At 49.5% G+C, this 23,258-nt stretch overlaps 1 protein-coding gene across 1 annotated transcript in view; it reads right to left on the bottom strand.

The window, feature by feature from the left end:
- The window catches only part of LOC115128750 (A disintegrin and metalloproteinase with thrombospondin motifs 6-like), a 169,969-nt gene that overhangs the window by 43,998 nt on the left and 102,713 nt on the right, over positions 1 to 23,258 (bottom strand). The window contains exons 12-13 of the mRNA XM_065017611.1: positions 3,735 to 3,880; positions 1,864 to 1,927 (exon numbers count right to left, since the gene is read on the bottom strand). Coding sequence (XP_064873683.1) covers positions 1,864 to 1,927; positions 3,735 to 3,880 — 210 coding nt within the window. The remainder of the gene's footprint in view (positions 1 to 1,863; positions 1,928 to 3,734; positions 3,881 to 23,258) is intronic.

Raw genomic sequence — 23,258 nt, 5'->3', positions numbered from 1 at the left:
TGGCTTGTGGCAAACTTTAAACAACACTTTTTATGGATATCTTTAAGAAATGGCTTTCTTCTTGCCACTCTTCCATAAAGGCCAGATTTGTGCAATATACGACTGATTGTTGTCCTATGGACAGAGTCTCCCACCTCAGCTGTAGATCTCTGCAGTTCATCCAGAGTGATCATGGGCCTCTTGGCTGCATCTCTGATCAGTCTTCTCCTTGTATGAGCTGAAAGTTTAGAGGGACGGCCAGGTCTTGGTAGATTTGCAGTGGTCTGATACTCCTTCCATTTCAATATTATTGCTTGCACAGTGCTCCTTGGGATGTTTAAAGCTTGGGAAATCTTTTTGTATCCAAATCCGGCTTTAAACTTCTTCACAACAGTATCTCGGACCTGCCTGGTGTGTTCCTTGTTCTTCATGATGCTCTCTGCGCTTTTAACGGACCTCTGAGACTATCACAGTGCAGGTGCATTTATACGGAGACTTGATTACACACAGGTGGATTGTATGTATCATCATTAGTCATTTAGGTCAACATTGGATCATTCAGAGATACTCACTGAACTTCTGGAGAGAGTTTGCTGCACTGAAAGTAAAGGGGCTGAATAATTTTGCACGCCCAATTTTTCAGTTTTTGATTTGTTAAAAAAGTTTGAAATATCCAATAAATGTCGTTCCACTTCATGATTGTGTCCCACTTGTTGTTGATTCTTCACAAAAAAATACGGTTTTATATCTTTATGTTTGAAGCCTGAAATGTGGCAAAAGGTCGCAAAGTTCAAGGGGGCCGAAAACTTTCGCAAGGCACTGTATGTGGGAACTCCTTCAAGTTGGAAAAGCTTGGGAATGCATTCCAGGTGAAAATGGTTGAGAGAATGCCAAGAGTGTGCAAAGCTGTGTTCAAGGCAAATGGTGACAACTTTGAAGAATCTAAAATATATTTTGATTTATTTAACACCTTTTTTTAGTTACTACATGATTCCATATGTGTTATTTCATAGTTTTGATGTCTTCACAATTATTCTACAATGTTCAAAAATAAAATTCAAATAAAGAAAAACCCTGGAATGAGTAGGTGTGTCCAAACTTTTGACTGGTAGTGTATGTTACCCCTTGGCAGCGTTATCAGAAATCACAGTATTGATTTTCACTGCCATGCAGACGATACACAACTTTACATGTCACCAGTGGATTTTTAGCTCCACGGATCAATTATGAGACGGTATTAGTGATTTAAATACTTGGATAGCTCACAACTTCCTCCAGCTAAAACTTGACAAGACCGAGGTACTTACTGTCGGAGCCAAAACACAGAGAGAGAATGAGCCGCACATTTGAATTGACGGGCAGTAAAGACAACACACCAGGTACAAAAAAAAACTAGGTGTTATTTTAGATTCGGAACACATTGGGAATGTGACCAAAATAGCTTTTTTTTTACCACCTGAGGAACTTTGCCACGGTGCGGCCGTTTCTCTCTCAGGGCGATACAGAGAGAATCATCCACGCTTTTATTACAAGCAGGCTTGACTACTGTAAGGCTCTCCCGTCTGGTCTACCTAAGAAAGCCGCTGGTCAACTGCAAAACATACAGAATGCTGCAGCACGGGTAGAGAGAGAGAGGAGAGAGAGACAGAGAGAGGAGAGAGACAGAGAGAGACACAGAGAGAGTGAGAGAGAGAGAGAGAGACAGAGAGACAGAGAGAGAGAGACAGAGAGAGAGACAAAGAGAGAGAGACAGAGAGAGAGAGAGAGAGAGACAGGGAGAGAGAGAGACAGAGAGAGAGAGAGAGAGAGAGACAGGGAGAGAGAGAGAGAGAGAGAGAGAGAGAGGGAGAGCGGAATAAAAATAAAGGGAACGCGTGAACTCACGTCTGTGTTACACGATCTGTAGCGCTTCCTCTCTCCGAGACAGTACTTCCCTCCTCCAGAAGGCCTGAAAGAGAGAAGAGAAACAAGAGAAGGGAGGAATAAAAGAGATTGATGAGGCAGTTTACACTCTGTCAGGCAGTGCAGCCCTCCACCCTGTGCTGCAGTACAGTACAGAGGGGAGAACCACAGTCAGAATACGCACACACACACACACACACACACACACACACACACACACACACACACACACACACACACACACACACACACACACACACACACACAGTCTTCCCCAGGTAGAGTATAGGGTGTGAGATCGAATACATATATATATATGCCATTTAGCAGACGCTTTAGTCGACAGCGACAGTCATGCTGTAAACATGTGACATGTGTTTAGTCCCGGGAGTGGAGTCCACTAGCGTGCTCTACCAGCTGATGTACACAGGACCATAGCATTGGTCCTTTGTAGGTGACATAGCAACAGGGTGGTCTTGGTCTCTTATGGTTACCTTCCCCCTGAGCGAGGAATCTCCATGCATGTGTATTGGGTGTGACTGTTGTCCTTAGGTCACTCCATCCTGTCTGTCCTTCCAGCTGTAGAGAGCAGCTTGACATTTGGAGTCCCACCAGACTGCGGCCTATTAGAGCTAAATGTCCGGCACGGCTCCTCACTGGTTTGTTACAGTACACGAGTTGGCCTGCTGTCGTCCTCACAGTTGGGAAGTCCTCTCACTCTCTCCATCTGACTCTACCTACCGACCAGAGCAGCCCGCCAGGGTAATGAATGTTTTCCAGCCCAGTGTTGGCTACACTGTCTGGTTTCTGTGTTCCACCTCCTTGCTACAGTACCGTGTGTGTGTGTGTGTGTGTGTGTTACAGTACCCAGGGTCTGTGGGGCTCCGATCACCTTACACAGGTGTTCCGCATTACCCTACCCTCCCCCCATCCATCTCTCCTTCTTTCCCCCTCTCTCTTCCCTTCTACCCTCGCTCCCTCTCTCCACTGTCTGAAAAGAGAGTGTGAATGCAGACGCTTCCGCAAGCGCCACCGCTGAAACTCTAACTTGGAGAGAGAGGGCTAGAGAGAGAGAGAGAGAGAGAGAGGGCTAGAGAGAGAGAGAGAGGGGGCTAGAGAGAGAGAGAGAGGGCTAGAGAGAGAGAGAGAGAGAGAGGGGGCTAGAGAGAGAGAGAGAGAGGGCTAGAGAGAGAGAGAGAGAGAGAGGGGGGCTAGAGAGAGAGAGAAGGCTAGAGAGAGAGAGGGCTAGAGATGGAGAGAGGTCTAGAATGAGAGAGAGAGAGAGAGAGGGCTAGAGAGAGAGGGCTAGAGAGAGAGAGAGGGCTAGAGAGAGAGAGAGAGGGGGCTAGAGAGGGGAGAGAGAGAGAGGGCTAGAGAAGGAGAGAGAGAGAGGGCTAGAGAAGGAGAGAGAGAGGGCTAGAGGGAGGAGAGAGAGAGAGAGAGAGAGAGAGGGCTAGAGAGAGAGAGAGAGAGGGGGCTAGAGAGGGAGAGAGAGAGAGAGAGAGAGAGTGGGCTAGAGAGAGAGGGCTAGGGAGAGAGGGAGAGGGGGGGGGCTAACAGTGGGAGCTCCGTACAGTCTGGATGGAAACAGTGTGTCTATCCGTCAGAGAAACAGGCTTATAACAGACACAGGAGCTACGGCTGCTCTTTCACCTGGTTGGACCAGCACTTTACTGTCAGTCGGTCTACTAGAAGGCTGGGCTGAAGCAACCTGCTGGCACGCGCACAGACACACACACACAGACACAGACACAAACACACGCACACACACACACACACACACACACACACACACACACACACACCTGTAGGTGGGGACCTGGATGTTGTTGTGGCTTACTTTGCCTACTTACGCTGGGCTGTCACAATGTCTCATGGAGGAAGAGACTCCCCCTCCACAGGTCCTGCTGCACTCCCCCCACGACGACCAGGGACCCCAGCCTCCGTCCACACTCTGGGGCCACGTCCCAAATATCACACACTCCCCCTGGTAGCACCACTGAGAGGGGGGGGGGTTGGAGAAGGGAAGAGGAAGGATGAATCATTAGACAGGCTTGACGCAGCCCTGTGCTGAGATGGTCTGAGTTGGAGCCTGGATAGCACCTGGGGTTTAAAGACAGAGGTTTTCTGTAACTGGGTCAGTGGTGCTCAGGGCTTAGAGACAGTAGAGATTGTAGAGGTTAAAGGTCTGTAACTGGGTCAGTGGTGCTCAGGGCTTAGAGACAGTAGAGGTTGTAGAGGTTAAAGGTCTGTAACTGGGTCAGTGGGGCTCAGGGCTTAGAGACAGTAGAGGTTGTCGAGGTTTTAGGTCTGTAACTGGGTCAGTGGTGCTCAGGGCTTAGAGACAGTAGAGGTTGTCGAGGTTTTAGGTCGGTAACTGGGTCAGTGGTGCTCAGGGCTTAGAGACAGTAGAGGTTGTAGAGGTTTTAGGTCTGTAACTGGGTCAGTGGTGCTCAGGGCTTAGAGACAGTAGAGGTTGTAGAGGTTAAAGGTCTGTAACTGGGTCAGTGGTGCTCAGGGCTTAGAGACAGTAGAGGTTGTTGAGGTTTTAGGTCTGTAACTGGGTCAGTGGGGCTCAGGGCTTAGAGACAGTAGAGGTTGTAGAGGTTTTAGGTCTGTAACTGGGTCAGTGGTGCTCAGGGCTTAGAGACAGTAGAGGTTGTAGAGGTTAAAGGTCTGTAACTGGGTCAGTGGGCTCAGGGCTTAGAGACAGTAGAGGTTGTAGAGGTTTTAGGTCTGTAACTGGGTCAGTGGTGCTCAGGGCTTAGAGACAGTAGAGGTTGTAGAGGTTTTAGGTCTGTAACTGGGTCAGTGGTGCTCAGGGCTTAGAGACAGTAGAGGTTGTAGAGGTTAAAGGTCTGTAACTGGGTCAGTGGTGCTCAGGGCTTAGAGACAGTAGAGGTTGTAGAGGTTTAGGTCTGTAACTGGGTCAGTGGTGCTCAGGGCTTAGAGACAGTAGAGGTTGTAGAGGTTAAAGGTCTGTAACTGGGTCAGTGGTGCTCAGGGCTTAGAGACAGTAGAGGTTGTAGAGGTTTTAGGTCTGTAACTGGGTCAGTGGGGCTCAGGGCTTAGAGACAGTAGAGGTTGTAGAGGTTTTAGGTCTGTAACTGGGTCAGTGGGCTCAGGGCTTAGAGACAGTAGAGGTTGTAGAGGTTTTAGGTCTGTAACTGGGTCAGTGGTGCTCAGGGCTTAGAGACAGTAGAGGTTGTAGAGGTTTTAGGTCTGTAACTGGGTCAGTGGTGCTCAGGGCTTAGAGACAGTAGAGGTTGTAGAGGTTTAGGTCTGTAACTGGGTCAGTGGTGCTCAGGCTTAGAGACAGTAGAGGTTGTAGAGGTTAAAGGTCTGTAACTGGGTCAGTGGTGCTCAGGGCTTAGAGACAGTAGAGGTTGTAGAGGTTTTAGGTCTGTAACTGGGTCAGTGGTGCTCAGGGCTTAGAGACAGTAGAGGTTGTAGAGGTTTTAGGTCTGTAACTGGGTCAGTGGTGCTCAGGGCTTAGAGACAGTAGAGGTTGTAGAGGTTTTAGGTCTGTAACTGGGTCAGTGGTGCTCAGGGCTTAGAGACAGTAGAGGTTGTAGAGGTTTTAGGTCTGTAACTGGGTCAGTGGTGCTCAGGGCTTAGAGACAGTAGAGGTTGTAGAGGTTAAAGGTCTGTAACTGGGTCAGTGGTGCTCAGGGCTTAGAGACAGTAGAGGTTGTAGAGGTTTTAGGTCTGTAACTGGGTCAGTGGTGCTCAGGGCTTAGAGACAGTAGAGGTTGTAGAGGTTTTAGGTCTGTAACTGGGTCAGTGGTGCTCAGGGCTTAGAGACAGTAGAGGTTGTAGAGGTTTAGGTCTGTAACTGGGTCAGTGGTGCTCAGGGCTTAGAGACAGTAGAGGTTGTAGAGGTTTTAGGTCTGTAACTGGGTCAGTGGGGCTCAGGGCTTAGAGACAGTAGAGGTTGTCGAGGTTTTAGGTCTGTAACTGGGTCAGTTGGGCTCAGGGTTTAGAGACAGTAGAGGTTGTAGAGGTTTTAGGTCTGTAACTGGGTCAGTGGTGCTCAGGGCTTAGAGACAGTAGATGTTGTCGAGGTTAAAGGTCTGTAACTGGGTCAGTGGGGCTCAGGGCTTAGAGACAGTAGAGGTTGTAGAGGTTTTAGGTCTGTAACTGGGTCAGTGGGGCTCAGGGCTTAGAGACAGTAGAGGTTGTCGAGGTTTTAGGTCTGTAACTGGGTCAGTTGGGCTCAGAGCTTAGAGACAGTAGAGGTTGTCAAGGTTTTAGGTCTGTAACTGGGTCAGTGGTGCTCAGGGCTTAGACACAGTAGAGGTTGTCAAGGTTTTAGGTCTGTAACTGGGTCAGTGGTGCTCAGGGCTTAGAGACAGTAGAGGTTGTGGAGGTTTTAGGTCTGTAACTGGGTCAGTGGTGCTCAGGGCTTAGAGACAGTAGAGGTTGTAGAGGTTAAAGGTCTGTAACTGGGTCAGTGGGGCTCAGGGCTTAGAGACAGTAGAGGTTGTCGAGGTTTTAGGTCTGTAACTGGGTCAGTGGTGCTCAGGGCTTAGAGACAGTAGAGGTTGAAAAGGTTTTAGGTCTGTAACTGGGTCAGTGGTGCTCAGGGCTTAGAGACAGTAGAGGTTGTCGAGGTTTTAGGTCTGTAACTGGGTCAGTGGTGCTCAGGGATTAGAGACAGTAGAGGTTGTAGAGGTTTTAGGTCTGTAACTGGGTCAGTGGTGCTCAGGGCTTAGAGACAGTAGAGGTTGTAGAGGTTTAGGTCTGTAACTGGGTCAGTGGTGCTCAGGCTTAGAGACAGTAGAGGTTGTAGAGGTTTTAGGTATGTAACTGGGACAGTGGTGCTCAGGGCTTAGAGACAGTAGAGGTTGTCAAGGTTTTAGGTCTGTAACTGGGTCAGTGGTGCTCAGGGCTTAGAGACAGTAGAGGTTGTTGAGGTTAAAGGTCTGTTCAGTGGGCTCAGGGCTTCTGTAGAGGTTTTGGGTCTGTAACTGGGTCAGTGGGGCTCAGGGTTTAGAGACAGTAGAGGTTGTAGAGGTTTTAGGTCTGTAACTGGGTCAGTGGGGCTCAGGGCTTAGAGACAGTAGAGGTTGTAGAGGTTTTAGGTCTGTAACTGGGTCAGTGGTGCTCAGGGCTTAGAGACAGTAGAGTTTGTAGAGGTTTTAGGTCTGTAACTGGGTCAGTGGTGCTCAGGGCTTAGAGACAGTAGAGGTTGTAGAGGTTTTAGGTCTGTAACTGGGTCAGTGGTGCTCAGGGCTTAGAGACAGTAGAGGTTGTAGAGGTTAAAGGTCTGTAACTGGGTCAGTGGTGCTCAGGGCTTAGAGACAGTAGAGGTTGTAGAGGTTTTAGGTCTGTAACTGGGTCAGTGGTGCTCAGGGCTTAGAGACAGTAGAGGTTGTAGAGGTTTTAGGTCTGTAACTGGGTCAGTGGTGCTCAGGGCTTAGAGACAGTAGAGGTTGTCGAGGTTAAAGGTCTGTAACTGGGTCAGTGGGGCTCAGGGCTTAGAGACAGTAGAGGTTGTAGAGGTTAAAGGTCTGTAACTGGGTCAGTGGTGCTCAGTGCTTAGAGACAGTAGAGGTTGAAAAGGTTTTAGGTCTGTAACTGGGTCAGTGGGGCTCAGGGCTTAGAGACAGTAGAGGTTGTCGAGGTTAAAGGTCTGTAACTGGGTCAGTGGGACTCAGGGCTTAGAGACAGTAGAGGTTGTAGAGGTTAAAGGTCTGTAACTGGGTCAGTGGTGCTCAGGGCTTAGAGACAGTAGAGGTTGAAAAGGTTTTAGGTCTGTAACTGGGTCAGTGGTGCTCAGGGCTTAGAGACAGTAGAGGTTGTAGAGGTTAAAGGTCTGTAACTGGGTCAGTGGTGCTCAGGGCTTAGAGACAGTAGAGGTTGTAGAGGTTTTAGGTCTGTAACTGGGTCAGTGGTGCTCAGGGCTTAGAGACAGTAGAGGTTGTCGAGGTTAAAGGTCTGTAACTGGGTCAGTGGGGCTCAGGGCTTAGAGACAGTAGAGGTTGTAGAGGTTAAAGGTCTGTAACTGGGTCAGTGGTGCTCAGTGCTTAGAGACAGTAGAGGTTGAAAAGGTTTTAGGTCTGTAACTGGGTCAGTGGGGCTCAGGGCTTAGAGACAGTAGAGGTTGTCGAGGTTAAAGGTCTGTAACTGGGTCAGTGGTGCTCAGGGCTTAGAGACAGTAGAGGTTGTCGAGGTTTTAGGTCTGTAACTGGGTCAGTGGTGCTCAGGGCTTAGAGACAGTAGAGGTTGTCGAGGTTTTAGGTCTGTAACTGGGTCAGTGGTGCTCAGGGCTTAGAGACAGTAGAGGTTGTCGAGGTTTAGGTCTGTAACTGGGTCAGTGGTGCTCAGGGCTTAGAGACAGTAGAGGTTGTCGAGGTTAAAGGTCTGTAACTGGGTCAGTGGGGCTCAGGGCTTAGAGACAGTAGAGGTTGTAGAGGTTAAAGGTCTGTAACTGGGTCAGTGGTGCTCAGGCTTAGAGACAGTAGAGTAACTGGGTCTTAGAGGTTTTAGGTCTGTAACTGGGTCAGTGGTGCTCAGGGCTTAGAGACAGTAGAGGTTGTAGAGGTTTAGGTCTGTAACTGGGTCAGTGGTGCTCAGGGCTTAGAGACAGTAGAGGTTGTAGAGGTTTTAGGTCTGTAACTGGGTCAGTGGTGCTCAGGGCTTAGAGACAGTAGAGGTTGTCAAGGTTTTAGGTCTGTAACTGGGTCAGTGGTGCTCAGGGCTTAGAGACAGTAGAGGTTGTTGAGGTTAAAGGTCTGTAACTGGGTCAGTGGGGCTCAGGGCTTAGAGACAGTAGAGGTTGTAGAGGTTTTGGGTCTGTAACTGGGTCAGTGGGGCTCAGGGTTTAGAGACAGTAGAGGTTGTAGAGGTTTTAGGTCTGTAACTGGGTCAGTGGGGCTCAGGGCTTAGAGACAGTAGAGGTTGTAGAGGTTTTAGGTCTGTAACTGGGTCAGTGGTGCTCAGGGCTTAGAGACAGTAGAGGTTGTAGAGGTTTTAGGTCTGTAACTGGGTCAGTGGTGCTCAGGGCTTAGAGACAGTAGAGGTTGTAGAGGTTTTAGGTCTGTAACTGGGTCAGTGGTGCTCAGGGCTTAGAGACAGTAGAGGTTGTAGAGGTTAAAGGTCTGTAACTGGGTCAGTGGTGCTCAGGGCTTAGAGACAGTAGAGGTTGTCGAGGTTAAAGGTCTGTAACTGGGTCAGTGGGGCTCAGGGCTTAGAGACAGTAACTAGAGGTTTAAAGGTCTGTAACTGGGTCAGTGGTGCTCAGGGCTTAGAGACAGTAGAGGTTGAAAAGGTTTTAGGTCTGTAACTGGGTCAGTGGGGCTCAGGGCTTAGAGACAGTAGAGGTTGTCGAGGTTAAAGGTCTGTAACTGGGTCAGTGGTGCTCAGGGCTTAGAGACAGTAGAGGTTGTAGAGGTTTTAGGTCTGTAACTGGGTCAGTGGTGCTCAGGGCTTAGAGACAGTAGAGGTTGTCGAGGTTAAAGGTCTGTAACTGGGTCAGTGGGGCTCAGGGCTTAGAGACAGTAGAGGTTGTAGAGGTTAAAGGTCTGTAACTGGGTCAGTGGTGGGTAGAGGAGGTCAGTCAGTGGTGGGAAAGAGGTTTTAGGTCTGCTCAGTGGGGCTCAGGGCTTAGAGACAGTAGAGGTTGTAGAGGTTAAAGGTCTGTAACTGGGTCAGTGGTGCTCAGGGCTTAGAGACAGTAGAGGTTGTAGAGGTTTTAGGTCTGTAACTGGGTCAGTGGTGCTCAGGGCTTAGAGACAGTAGAGGTTGTCGAGGTTTTAGGTCTGTAACTGGGTCAGTGGTGCTCAGGGCTTAGAGACAGTAGAGGTTGTCGAGGTTAAAGGTCTGTAACTGGGTCAGTGGTGCTCAGGGCTTAGAGACAGTAGAGGTTGTAGAGGTTTTAGGTCTGTAACTGGGTCAGTGGTGCTCAGGGCTTAGAGACAGTAGATGTTGTAGAGGTTAAAGGTCTGTAACTGGGTCAGTGGTGCTCAGGGCTTAGAGACAGTAGAGGTTTTAGAGGTTAAAGGTCTGTATCTGGGTCAGTGGTGCTCAGGGCTTAGAGACAGTAGCGGTTGTAGAGGTTTTAGGTCTGTAACTGGGTCAGTGGTGCTCAGGGCTTAGAGACAGTAGAGGTTGTAGAGGTTAAAGGTCTGTAACTGGGTCAGTGGGGCTCAGGGCTTAGAGACAGTAGAGGTTGTAGAGGTTTTAGGTCTGTAACTGGGTCAGTGGGGCTCAGGGCTTAGAGACAGTAGAGGTTGTAGAGGTTTTAGGTCTGTAACTGGGTCAGTGGGGCTCAGGGCTTAGAGACAGTAGAGACAGTCTGTAAGTCAGTGGTTCAGGGCTTAGAGACAGTAGAGGTTTTAGGTCTGTAATTGGGTCAGTGGTGCTCAGGGCTTAGAGACAGTAGAGGTTGTAGAGGTTTTAGGTCTGTAACTGGGTCAGTGGTGCTCAGGGCTTAGAGACAGTAGAGGTTGTAGAGGTTAAAGGTCTGTAACTGGGTCAGTGGTGCTCAGGGCTTAGAGACAGTAGAGGTTGTAGAGGTTTTAGGTCTGTAACTGGGTCAGTGGTGCTCAGTGCTTAGGGACAGTAGAGGTTGTAGAGGTTAAAGGTCTGTAACTGGGTCAGTGGTGCTCAGGGCTTAGAGACAGTAGAGGTTGTCGAGGTTAAAGGTCTGTAACTGGGTCAGTGGGGCTCAGGGCTTAGAGACAGTAGAGGTTGTAGAGGTTAAAGGTCTGTAACTGGGTCAGTGGTGCTCAGGGCTTAGAGACAGTAGAGGTTGAAAAGGTTTTAGGTCTGTAACTGGGTCAGTGGGGCTCAGGGCTTAGAGACAGTAGAGGTTGTCGAGGTTAAAGGTCTGTAACTGGGTCAGTGGTGCTCAGGGCTTAGAGACAGTAGAGGTTGTAGAGGTTTTAGGTCTGTAACTGGGTCAGTGGTGCTCAGGGCTTAGAGACAGTAGAGGTTGTCGAGGTTAAAGGTCTGTAACTGGGTCAGTGGGGCTCAGGGCTTAGAGACAGTAGAGGTTGTAGAGGTTAAAGGTCTGTAACTGGGTCAGTGGTGCTCAGTGCTTAGAGACAGTAGAGGTTGAAAAGGTTTTAGGTCTGTAAACTGGGCTTAGAGACAGGTTGTGGTTAAAGGCTGGGTCAGTGGGACTCAGGGCTTAGAGACAGTAGAGGTTGTAGAGGTTAAAGGTCTGTAACTGGGTCAGTGGTGCTCAGGGCTTAGAGACAGTAGAGGTTGAAAAGGTTTTAGGTCTGTAACTGGGTCAGTGGGGCTCAGGGCTTAGAGACAGTAGAGGTTGTCGAGGTTAAAGGTCTGTAACTGGGTCAGTGGTGCTCAGGGCTTAGAGACAGTAGAGGTTTTAGGTCTGTAACTGGGTCAGTGGTGCTCAGTGCTTAGAGACAGTAGAGCTTGAAAAGGTTTTAGGTCTGTAACTGGGTCAGTGGGGCTCAGGGCTTAGAGACAGTAGAGGTTGTCGAGGTTTTAGGTCTGTAACTGGGTCAGTGGGGCTCAGGGCTTAGAGACAGTAGAGGTTGTAGAGGTTTTAGGTCTGTAACTGGGTCAGTGGTGCTCAGGGCTTAGAGACAGTAGAGGTTGTAGAGGTTTTAGGTCTGTAACTGGGTCAGTGGTGCTCAGGGCTTAGAGACAGTAGAGGTTGTAGAGGTTTTAGGTCTGTAACTGGGTCAGTGGTGCTCAGGGCTTAGAGACAGTAGAGGTTGTAGAGGTTAAAGGTCTGTAACTGGGTCAGTGGTGCTCAGGGCTTAGAGACAGTAGAGGTTGTAGAGGTTTTAGGTCTGTAACTGGGTCAGTGGTGCTCAGGGCTTAGAGACAGTAGAGGTTGTAGAGGTTTAAAGGTCTGTAACTGGGTCAGTGGTGCTCAGGGCTTAGAGACAGTAGAGGTTGTCGAGGTTAAAGGTCTGTAACTGGGTCAGTGGGGCTCAGGGCTTAGAGACAGTAGAGGTTGTAGAGGTTTTAAAGGTCTGTAACTGGGTCAGTGGTGCTCAGGGCTTAGAGACAGTAGAGGTTGAAAAGGTTTTAGGTCTGTAACTGGGTCAGTGGGCTCAGGGCTTAGAGACAGTAGAGGTTGTAGAGGTTAAAGGTCTGTAACTGGGTCAGTGGTGCTCAGGGCTTAGAGACAGTAGAGGTTGTAGAGGTTTTAGGTCTGTAACTGGGTCAGTGGTGCTCAGGGCTTAGAGACAGTAGAGGTTGTCGAGGTTAAAGGTCTGTAACTGGGTCAGTGGGGCTCAGGGCTTAGAGACAGTAGAGGTTGTAGAGGTTAAAGGTCTGTAACTGGGTCAGTGGTGCTCAGGGCTTAGAGACAGTAGAGGTTGTAGAGGTTTTAGGTCTGTAACTGGGTCAGTGGGCTCAGGGCTTAGAGACAGTAGAGGTTGTCGAGGTTAAAGGTCTGTAACTGGGTCAGTGGGCTCAGGGCTTAGAGACAGTAGAGGTTGTAGAGGTTAAAGGTCTGTAACTGGGTCAGTGGTGCTCAGGGCTTAGAGACAGTAGAGGTTGAAGAGGTTTTAGGTCTGTAACTGGGTCAGTGGGGCTCAGGGCTTAGAGACAGTAGAGGTTGTCGAGGTTAAAGGTCTGTAACTGGGTCAGTGGTGCTCAGGGCTTAGAGACAGTAAGAGGTTGCTTAGAGGTTTTAGGTCTGTAACTGGGTCAGTGGTGCTCAGGGCTTAGAGACAGTAGAGGTTGTAGAGGTTTAGGTCTGTAACTGGGTCAGTGGTGCTCAGGGCTTAGAGACAGTAGAGGTTGTCGAGGTTTTAAAGGTCTGTAACTGGGTCAGTGGTGCTCAGGGCTTAGAGACAGTAGAGGTTGTAGAGGTTAAAGGTCTGTAACTGGGTCAGTGGTGCTCAGGGCTTAGAGACAGTAGAGGTTGTAGAGGTTTTAGGTCTGTAACTGGGTCAGTGGTGCTCAGGGCTTAGAGACAGTAGAGGTTGTCGAGGTTTTAGGTCTGTAACTGGGTCAGTGGTGCTCAGGGCTTAGAGACAGTAGAGGTTGTCGAGGTTAAAGGTCTGTAACTGGGTCAGTGGTGCTCAGGGCTTAGGGACAGTAGAGGTTGTAGAGGTTAAAGGTCGGTAACTGGGTCAGTGGTGCTCAGGGCTTAGAGACAGTAGAGGTTGTAGAGGTTTTAGGTCTGTAACTGGGTCAGTGGTGCTCAGGGCTTAGAGACAGTAGAGGTTGTAGAGGTTTAGGTCTGTAACTGGGTCAGTGGTGCTCAGGGCTTAGAGACAGTAGAGGTTGTTGAGGTTAAAGGTCTGTAACTGGGTCAGTGGGGCTCAGGGCTTAGAGACAGTAGAGGTTGTAGAGGTTTTGGGTCTGTAACTGGGTCAGTGGGGCTCAGGGTTTAGAGACAGTAGAGGTTGTAGAGGTTTTAGGTCTGTAACTGGGTCAGTGGGGCTCAGGGCTTAGAGACAGTAGAGGTTGTAGAGGTTTTAGGTCTGTAACTGGGTCAGTGGGGCTCAGGGCTTAGAGACAGTAGAGGTTGTAGAGGTTTTAGGTCTGTAACTGGGTCAGTGGTGCTCAGGGCTTAGAGACAGTAGAGGTTGTAGAGGTTTTAGGTCTGTAACTGGGTCAGTGGTGCTCAGGGCTTAGAGACAGTAGAGGTTGTAGAGGTTTTAGGTCTGTAACTGGGTCAGTGGTGCTCAGGGCTTAGAGACAGTAGAGGTTGTAGAGGTTAAAGGTCTGTAACTGGGTCAGTGGTGCTCAGGGCTTAGAGACAGTAGAGGTTGTAGAGGTTTTAGGTCTGTAACTGGGTCAGTGGTGCTCAGGGCTTAGAGACAGTAGAGGTTGTAGAGGTTTAGGTCTGTAACTGGGTCAGTGGTGCTCAGGGCTTAGAGACAGTAGAGGTTGTAGAGGTTAAAGGTCTGTAACTGGGTCAGTGGGGCTCAGGGCTTAGAGACAGTAGAGGTTGTAGAGGTTAAAGGTCTGTAACTGGGTCAGTGGTGCTCAGGGCTTAGAGACAGTAGAGGTTGAAGAGGTTTTAGGTCTGTAACTGGGTCAGTGGGGCTCAGGGCTTAGAGACAGTAGAGGTTGTCGAGGTTAAAGGTCTGTAACTGGGTCAGTGGTGCTCAGGGCTTAGAGACAGTAGAGGTTGTAGAGGTTTTAGGTCTGTAACTGGGTCAGTGGTGCTCAGGGCTTAGAGACAGTAGAGGTTGTAGAGGTTTTAGGTCTGTAACTGGGTCAGTGGTGCTCAGGGCTTAGAGACAGTAGAGGTTGTAGAGGTTTTAGGTCTGTAACTGGGTCAGTGGTGCTCAGGGCTTAGAGACAGTAGAGGTTGTAGAGGTTTTAGGTCTGTAACTGGGTCAGTGGTGCTCAGGGCTTAGAGACAGTAGAGGTTGTAGAGGTTTTAGGTCTGTAACTGGGTCAGTGGTGCTCAGGGCTTAGAGACAGTAGAGGTTGTAGAGGTTTTAGGTCTGTAACTGGGTCTGCTCAGGGCTTAAGGTCTGTAACTGGGTCAGTGGTGCTCAGGGCTTAGAGACAGTAGAGGTTGTCGAGGTTTTAGGTCTGTAACTGGGTCTGCTCAGGGTTTAGAGGTCAGTAGAGGTTTTAGGTCTGTAACTGGGCTTAGAGACAGTAGAGGTTGTAGAGGTTAAAGGTCTGTAACTGGGTCAGTGGTGCTCAGGGCTTAGAGACAGTAGAGGTTGTAGAGGTTAAAGGTCTGTAACTGGGTCAGTGGTGCTCAGGGCTTAGAGACAGTAGAGGTTGTAGAGGTTTTAGGTCTGTAACTGGGTCAGTGGGGCTCAGGGCTTAGAGACAGTAGAGGTTGTCGAGGTTAAAGGTCTGTAACTGGGTCAGTGGTGCTCAGGGCTTAGAGACAGTAGAGGTTGTAGAGGTTTTAGGTCTGTAACTGGGTCAGTGGTGCTCAGGGCTTAGAGACAGTAGAGGTTGTAGAGGTTTTAGGTCTGTAACTGGGTCAGTGGTGCTCAGGGCTTAGAGACAGTAGAGGTTGTCGAGGTTAAAGGTCTGTAACTGGGTCAGTGGGGCTCAGGGCTTAGAGACAGTAGAGGTTGTAGAGGTTTTAGGTCTGTAACTGGGTCAGTGGTGCTCAGGGCTTAGAGACAGTAGAGGTTGTAGAGGTTTTAGGTCTGTAACTGGGTCAGTGGTGCTCAGGGCTTAGAGCGAGGTTTTAGGTCTGTAACTGGGTCAGTGGTGCTCAGGGCTTAGAGACAGTAGAGGTTGTAGAGGTTAAAGGTCTGTAACTGGGTCAGTGGTGCTCAGGGCTTAGAGACAGTAGAGGTTGTAGAGGTTTTAGGTCTGTAACTGGGTCAGTGGTGCTCAGGGCTTAGAGACAGTAGAGGTTGTGAGGTTTTAGGTCTGTAACTGGGTCAGTGGTGCTCAGGGCTTAGAGACAGTAGAGGTTTTAGAGGTTAAAGGTCTGTAACTGGGTCAGTGGTGCTCAGGGCTTAGAGACAGTAGAGGTTGTAGAGGTTTTAGGTCTGTAACTGGGTCAGTGGGGCTCAGGGCTTAGAGACAGTAGAGGTTGTAGAGGTTTTAGGTCTGTAACTGGGTCAGTGGGGCTCAGGGCTTAGAGACAGTAGAGGTTGTAGAGGTTTTAGGTCTGTAACTGGGTCAGTGGGGCTCAGGGCTTAGAGACAGTAGAGGTTGTAGAGGTTTTAGGTCTGTAACTGGGTCAGTGGTGCTCAGGGCTTAGAGACAGTAGAGTTTGTAGAGGTTTTAGGTCTGTAACTGGGTCAGTGGTGCTCAGGGCTTAGAGACAGTAGAGGTTGTAGAGGTTTTAGGTCTGTAACTGGGTCAGTGGTGCTCAGGGCTTAGAGACAGTAGAGGTTGTAGAGGTTAAAGGTCTGTAACTGGGTCAGTGGTGCTCAGGGCTTAGAGACAGTAGAGGTTGTAGAGGTTTTAGGTCTGTAACTGGGTCAGTGGTGCTCAGGGCTTAGAGACAGTAGAGGTTGTAGAGGTTAAAGGTCTGTAACTGGGTCAGTGGTGCTCAGGGCTTAGAGACAGTAGAGGTTGTCGAGGTTAAAGGTCTGTAACTGGGTCAGTGGTGCTCAGGGCTTAGAGACAGTAGAGGTTGTAGAGGTTAAAGGTCTGTAACTGGGTCAGTGGTGCTCAGGGCTTAGAGACAGTAGAGGTTGTAGAGGTTAAAGGTCTGTAACTGGGTCAGTGGTGCTCAGGGCTTAGAGACAGTAGAGGTTCAGGTTTTAGGTCTGTAACTGGGTCAGTGGGGCTCAGGGCTTAGAGACAGTAGAGGTTGTCGAGGTTAAAGGTCTGTAACTGGGTCAGTGGTGCTCAGGGCTTAGAGACAGTAGAGGTTGTAGAGGTTTTAGGTCTGTAACTGGGTCAGTGGTGCTCAGGGCTTAGAGACAGTAGAGGTTGTAGAGGTTTTAGGTCTGTAACTGGGTCAGTGGTGCTCAGGGCTTAGAGACAGTAGAGGTTGTAGAGTTTTAGGTCTGTAACTGGGTCAGTGGTGCTCAGGGCTTAGAGACAGTAGAGGTTGTAGAGGTTTTAGGTCTGTAACTGGGTCAGTGGTGCTCAGGGCTTAGAGACAGTAGAGGTTGTAGAGGTTTTAGGTCTGTAACTGGGTCAGTGGGGCTCAGGGCTTAGAGACAGTAGAGGTTGTAGAGGTTTTAGGTCTGTAACTGGGTCAGTGGGGCTCAGGGCTTAGAGACAGTAGAGGTTGTCGAGGTTTTAGGTCTGTAACTGGGTCAGTTGGGCTCAGGGTTTAGAGACAGTAGAGGTTGTAGAGGTTTTAGGTCTGTAACTGGGTCAGTGGTGCTCAGGGCTTAGAGACAGTAGATGTTGTCGAGGTTAAAGGTCTGTAACTGGGTCAGTGGGGCTCAGGGCTTAGAGACAGTAGAGGTTGTAGAGGTTTTAGGTCTGTAACTGGGTCAGTGGGGCTCAGGGCTTAGAGACAGTAGAGGTTGCGAGGTTTAGGTCTGTAACTGGGTCAGTTGGGCTCAGGGCTTAGAGACAGTAGAGGTTGTAGAGGTTTAGGTCTGTAACTGGGTCAGTGGTGCTCAGGGCTTAGAGACAGTAGAGGTTGTAGAGGTTTTAGGTCTGTAACTGGGTCAGTGGTGCTCAGGGCTTAGAGACAGTAGAGGTTGTGGAGGTTTTAGGTCTGTAACTGGGTCAGTGGTGCTCAGGGCTTAGAGACAGTAGAGGTTGTAGAGGTTAAAGGTCTGTAACTGGGTCAGTGGGGCTCAGGGCTTAGAGACAGTAGAGGTTGTCGAGGTTTTAGGTCTGTAACTGGGTCAGTGGTGCTCAGGGCTTAGAGACAGAGAGGTTTTAGGTCTGTAACTGGGTCAGTGGTGCTCAGGGCTTAGAGACAGTAGAGGTTGTCGAGGTTTTAGGTCTGTAACTGGGTCAGTGGTGCTCAGGGCTTAGAGACAGTAGAGGTTGTAGAGGTTTTAGGTCTGTAACTGGGTCAGTGGTGCTCAGGGCTTAGAGACAGTAGAGGTTGTAGAGGTTTAGGTCTGTAACTGGGTCAGTGGTGCTCAGGGCTTAGAGACAGGTCTGTAGTCAGTGGTGCTCACAGACAGAGGTTGTAGAGGTTTTAGGTATGTAACTGGGACAGTGGTGCTCAGGGCTTAGAGACAGTAGAGGTTGTCAAGGTTTTAGGTCTGTAACTGGGTCAGTGGTGCTCAGGGCTTAGAGACAGTAGAGGTTGTTGAGGTTAAAGGTCTGTAACTGGGTCAGTGGGGCTCAGGGCTTAGAGACAGTAGAGGTTGTAGAGGTTTTGGGTCTGTAACTGGGTCAGTGGGGCTCAGGGTTTAGAGACAGTAGAGGTTGTAGAGGTTTTAGGTCTGTAACTGGGTCAGTGGGGCTCAGGGCTTAGAGACAGTAGAGGTTGTAGAGGTTTTAGGTCTGTAACTGGGTCAGTGGTGCTCAGGGCTTAGAGACAGTAGAGTTTGTAGAGGTTTTAGGTCTGTAATTGGGTCAGTGGTGCTCAGGGCTTAGAGACAGTAGAGGTTGTAGAGGTTTTAGGTCTGTAACTGGGTCAGTGGTGCTCAGGGCTTAGAGACAGTAGAGGTTGTAGAGGTTAAAGGTCTGTAACTGGGTCAGTGGTGCTCAGGGCTTAGAGACAGTAGAGGTTGTAGAGGTTTTAGGTCTGTAACTGGGTCAGTGGTGCTCAGGGCTTAGAGACAGTAGAGGTTGTAGAGGTTTTAGGTCTGTAACTGGGTCAGTGGTGCTCAGGGCTTAGAGACAGTAGAGGTTGTCGAGGTTAAAGGTCTGTAACTGGGTCAGTGGGGCTCAGGGCTTAGAGACAGTAGAGGTTGTAGAGGTTAAAGGTCTGTAACTGGGTCAGTGGTGCTCAGTGCTTAGAGACAGTAGAGGTTGAAAAGGTTTTAGGTCTGTAACTGGGTCAGTGGGGCTCAGGGCTTAGAGACAGTAGAGGTTGTCGAGGTTAAAGGTCTGTAACTGGGTCAGTGGGCTCAGGGCTTAGAGACAGTAGAGGTTGTAGAGGTTTTAGGTCTGTAACTGGGTCAGTGGTGCTCAGGGCTTAGAGACAGTAGAGGTTGAAGAGGTTTTAGGTCTGTAACTGGGTCAGTGGTGCTCAGGGCTTAGAGACAGTAGAGGTTGTAGAGGTTAAAGGTCTGTAACTGGGTCAGTGGTGCTCAGGGCTTAGAGACAGTAGAGGTTGTAGAGGTTTTAGGTCTGTAACTGGGTCAGTGGGGCTCAGGGCTTAGAGACAGTAGAGGTTGTAGAGGTTTTAGGTCTGTAACTGGGTCAGTGGGGCTCAGGGCTTAGAGACAGTAGAGGTTGTAGAGGTTTTAGGTCTGTAACTGGGTCAGTGGTGCTCAGGGCTTAGAGACAGTAGAGGTTGTAGAGGTTTTAGGTCTGTAACTGGGTCAGTGGTGCTCAGGGCTTAGAGACAGTAGAGGTTGTAGAGGTTTTAGGTCTGTAACTGGGTCAGTGGTGCTCAGGGCTTAGAGACAGTAGAGGTTGTAGAGGTTAAAGGTCTGTAACTGGGTCAGTGGTGCTCAGGGCTTAGAGACAGTAGAGGTTGTAGAGGTTTTAGGTCTGTAACTGGGTCAGTGGTGCTCAGGGCTTAGAGACAGTAGAGGTTTAGAGGTTTTAGGTCTGTAACTGGGTCAGTGGTGCTCAGGGCTTAGAGACAGTAGAGGTTGTAGAGGTTTAGGTCTGTAACTGGGTCAGTGGTGCTCAGGGCTTAGAGACAGTAGAGGTTGTAGAGGTTTTAGGTCTGTAACTGGGTCAGTGGTGCTCAGGGCTTAGAGACAGTAGAGGTTGTAGAGGTTTTAGGTCTGTAACTGGGTCAGTGGTGCTCAGGGCTTAGAGACAGTAGAGGTTGTCGAGGTTTAGGTCTGTAACTGGGTCAGTGGGGCTCAGGGCTTAGAGACAGTAGAGGTTGTAGAGGTTTTAGGTCTGTAACTGGGTCAGTGGTGCTCAGGGCTTAGAGACAGTAGAGGTTGAAAAGGTTTTAGGTCTGTAACTGGGTCAGTGGGGCTCAGGGCTTAGAGACAGTAGAGAGGTTAAAGGTCTGTAACTGGGTCAGTGGTGCTCAGGGCTTAGAGACAGTAGAGGTTGTAGAGGTTAAAGGTCTGTAACTGGGTCAGTGGTGCTCAGGGCTTAGAGACAGTAGAGGTTGTAGAGGTTTTAGGTCTGTAACTGGGTCAGTGGTGCTCAGGGCTTAGAGACAGTAGAGGTTGTAGAGGTTTAGGTCTGTAACTGGGTCAGTGGTGCTCAGGGCTTAGAGACAGTAGAGGTTGTAGAGGTTTTAGGTCTGTAACTGGGTCAGTGGTGCTCAGGGCTTAGAGACAGTAGAGGTTGTCGAGGTTAAAGGTCTGTAACTGGGTCAGTGGGCTCAGGGCTTAGAGACAGTAGAGGTTGTAGAGGTTAAAGGTCTGTAACTGGGTCAGTGGTGCTCAGGGCTTAGAGACAGTAGAGCTTGAGGTTTTAGGTCTGTAACTGGGTCAGTGGGGCTGGGCTTAGAGACAGTGGTTGCGAGGTTCAGGTCTGTAACTGGGCAGTGGTGCTCAGGGCTTAGAGACAGTAGAGGTTGTAGAGGTTTTAGGTCTGTAACTGGGTCAGTGGTGCTCAGGGCTTAGAGACAGTAGAGGTTGTCGAGGTTTTAGGTCTGTAACTGGGTCAGTGGTGCTCAGGGCTTAGAGACAGTAGAGGTTGTAGAGGTTAAAGGTCTGTAACTGGGTCAGTGGTGCTCAGGGCTTAGAGACAGTAGAGGTTGTAGAGGTTAAAGGTCTGTAACTGGGTCAGTGGTGCTCAGGGCTTAGAGACAGTAGAGGTTGTAGGTTTTAGGTCTGTAACTGGGTCAGTGGTGCTCAGGGCTTAGAGACAGTAGAGGTTGTAGAGGTTTTAGGTCTGTAACTGGGTCAGTGGTGCTCAGGGCTTAGAGACAGTAGAGGTTGTAGAGGTTAAAGGTCTGTAACTGGGTCAGTGGTGCTCAGGGCTTAGAGACAGTAGAGGTTGTAGAGGTTTTAGGTCTGTAACTGGGTCAGTGGTGCTCAGGGCTTAGAGACAGTAGAGGTTGTAGAGGTTTTAGGTCTGTAACTGGGTCAGTGGTGCTCAGGGCTTAGAGACAGTAGAGGTTGTAGAGGTTTTAGGTCTGTAACTGGGTCAGTGGTGCTCAGGGCTTAGAGACAGTAGAGGTTGTAGAGGTTTTAGGTCTGTAACTGGGTCAGTGGGGCTCAGGGCTTAGAGACAGTAGAGGTTGTAGAGGTTTTAGGTCTGTAACTGGGTCAGTGGGGCTCAGGGCTTAGAGACAGTAGAGGTTGTAGAGGTTTTAGGTCGTCTGTAACTGGGTCAGTGGTGCTCAGGGCTTAGAGACAGTAGAGTTTGTAGAGGTTTTAGGTCTGTAACTGGGTCAGTGGTGCTCAGGGCTTAGAGACAGTAGAGGTTGTAGAGGTTTTAGGTCTGTAACTGGGTCAGTGGTGCTCAGGGCTTAGAGACAGTAGAGGTTGTAGAGGTTAAAGGTCTGTAACTGGGTCAGTGGTGCTCAGGGCTTAGAGACAGTAGAGGTTGTAGAGGTTTTAGGTCTGTAACTGGGTCAGTGGTGCTCAGGGCTTAGAGACAGTAGAGGTTGTAGAGGTTTAGGTCTGTAACTGGGTCAGTGGTGCTCAGGGCTTAGAGACAGTAGAGGTTGTCGAGGTTAAAGGTCTGTAACTGGGTCAGTGGTGCTCAGGGCTTAGAGACAGTAGAGGTTGTAGAGGTTAAAGGTCTGTAACTGGGTCAGTGGTGCTCAGGGCTTAGAGACAGTAGAGGTTGTAGAGGTTTTAGGTCTGTAACTGGGTCAGTGGTGCTCAGGGCTTAGAGACAGTAGAGGTTGTAGAGGTTTTAGGTCTGTAACTGGGTCAGTGGTGCTCAGGGCTTAGAGACAGTAGAGGTTGTAGAGGTTAAAGGTCTGTAACTGGGTCAGTGGGTCAGGGCTTAGAGACAGTGGTTGTCAGGTTTAGGTCTGTAACTGGGTCAGTGGTGCTCAGGGCTTAGAGACAGTAGAGGTTGTAGAGGTTTTAGGTCTGTAACTGGGTCAGTGGTGCTCAGGGCTTAGAGACAGTAGAGGTTGTTGAGGTTAAAGGTCTGTAACTGGGTCAGTGGGGCTCAGGGCTTAGAGACAGTAGAGGTTGTAGAGGTTTTAGGTCTGTAACTGGGTCAGTGGGGCTCAGGGCTTAGAGACAGTAGAGGTTGTAGAGGTTTTAGGTCTGTAACTGGGTCAGTGGGGCTCAGGGCTTAGAGACAGTAGAGGTTGTAGAGGTTTTAGGTCTGTAACTGGGTCAGTGGTGCTCAGGGCTTAGAGACAGTAGAGTTTGTAGAGGTTTTAGGTCTGTAACTGGGTCAGTGGTGCTCAGGGCTTAGAGACAGTAGAGGTTGTAGAGGTTTTAGGTCTGTAACTGGGTCAGTGGTGCTCAGGGCTTAGAGACAGTAGAGGTTGTAGAGGTTTAGGTCTGTAACTGGGTCAGTGGTGCTCAGGGCTTAGAGACAGTAGAGGTTGTAGAGGTTTTAGGTCTGTAACTGGGTCAGTGGTGCTCAGGGCTTAGAGACAGTAGAGGTTGTAGAGGTTAAAGGTCTGTAACTGGGTCAGTGGTGCTCAGGGCTTAGAGACAGTAGAGGTTGTAGAGGTTAAAGGTCTGTAACTGGGTCAGTGGTGCTCAGGGCTTAGAGACAGTAGAGGTTGAAGAGGTTTTAGGTCTGTAACTGGGTCAGTGGGGCTCAGGGCTTAGAGACAGTAGAGGTTGTCGAGGTTAAAGGTCTGTAACTGGGTCAGTGGTGCTCAGGGCTTAGAGACAGTAGAGGTTGTAGAGGTTTTAGGTCTGTAACTGGGTCAGTGGTGCTCAGGGCTTAGAGACAGTAGAGGTTGTCGAGGTTAAAGGTCTGTAACTGGGTCAGTGGGGCTCAGGGCTTAGAGACAGTAGAGGTTGTAGAGGTTAAAGGTCTGTAACTGGGTCAGTGGTGCTCAGGGCTTAGAGACAGTAGAGGTTGAAAAGGTTTTAGGTCTGTAACTGGGTCAGTGGGGCTCAGGGCTTAGAGACAGTAGAGGTTGTCGAGGTTAAAGGTCTGTAACTGGGTCAGTGGTGCTCAGGGCTTAGAGACAGTAGAGGTTGTCGAGGTTTTAGGTCTGTAACTGGGTCAGTGGTGCTCAGGGCTTAGAGACAGTAGAGGTTGAAAAGGTTTTAGGTCTGTAACTGGGTCAGTGGGGCTCAGGGCTTAGAGACAGTAGAGGTTGTCGAGGTTAAAGGTCTGTAACTGGGTCAGTGGTGCTCAGGGCTTAGAGACAGTAGAGGTTGTAGAGGTTTTAGGTCTGTAACTGGGTCAGTGGTGCTCAGGGCTTAGAGACAGTAGAGGTTGTCGAGGTTAAAGGTCTGTAACTGGGTCAGTGGGGCTCAGGGCTTAGAGACAGTAGAGGTTGTAGAGGTTAAAGGTCTGTAACTGGGTCAGTGGTGCTCAGTGCTTAGAGACAGTAGAGCTTGAAAAGGTTTTAGGTCTGTAACTGGGTCAGTGGGGCTCAGGGCTTAGAGACAGTAGAGGTTGTAGAGGTTTAGGTCTGTAACTGGGTCAGTGGTGCTCAGGCTTAGAGACAGTAGAGGTTGTAGAGGTTTTAGGTATGTAACTGGGACAGTGGTGCTCAGGGCTTAGAGACAGTAGAGGTTGTAGAGGTTTTAGGTCTGTAACTGGGTCAGTGGTGCTCAGGGCTTAGAGACAGTAGAGGTTGTAGAGGTTAAAGGTCTGTAACTGGGTCAGTGGTGCTCAGGGCTTAGAGACAGTAGAGGTTGAAAAGGTTTTAGGTCTGTAACTGGGTCAGTGGGGCTCAGGGCTTAGAGACAGTAGAGGTTGTAGAGGTTAAAGGTCTGTAACTGGGTCAGTGGTGCTCAGGGCTTAGAGACAGTAGAGGTTGTAGAGGTTTTAGGTCTGTAACTGGGTCAGTGGTGCTCAGGGCTTAGAGACAGTAGAGGTTGTAGAGGTTT

The sequence above is a fragment of the Oncorhynchus nerka genome, linkage group LG4, assembly GCF_034236695.1.
Source record: "Oncorhynchus nerka isolate Pitt River linkage group LG4, Oner_Uvic_2.0, whole genome shotgun sequence".
NCBI lineage: Eukaryota > Metazoa > Chordata > Actinopteri > Salmoniformes > Salmonidae > Oncorhynchus > Oncorhynchus nerka.
The sequence above is the reverse complement of the archived record's forward strand: the minus strand, read 5'-3'. Positions and strand labels throughout refer to the sequence as shown.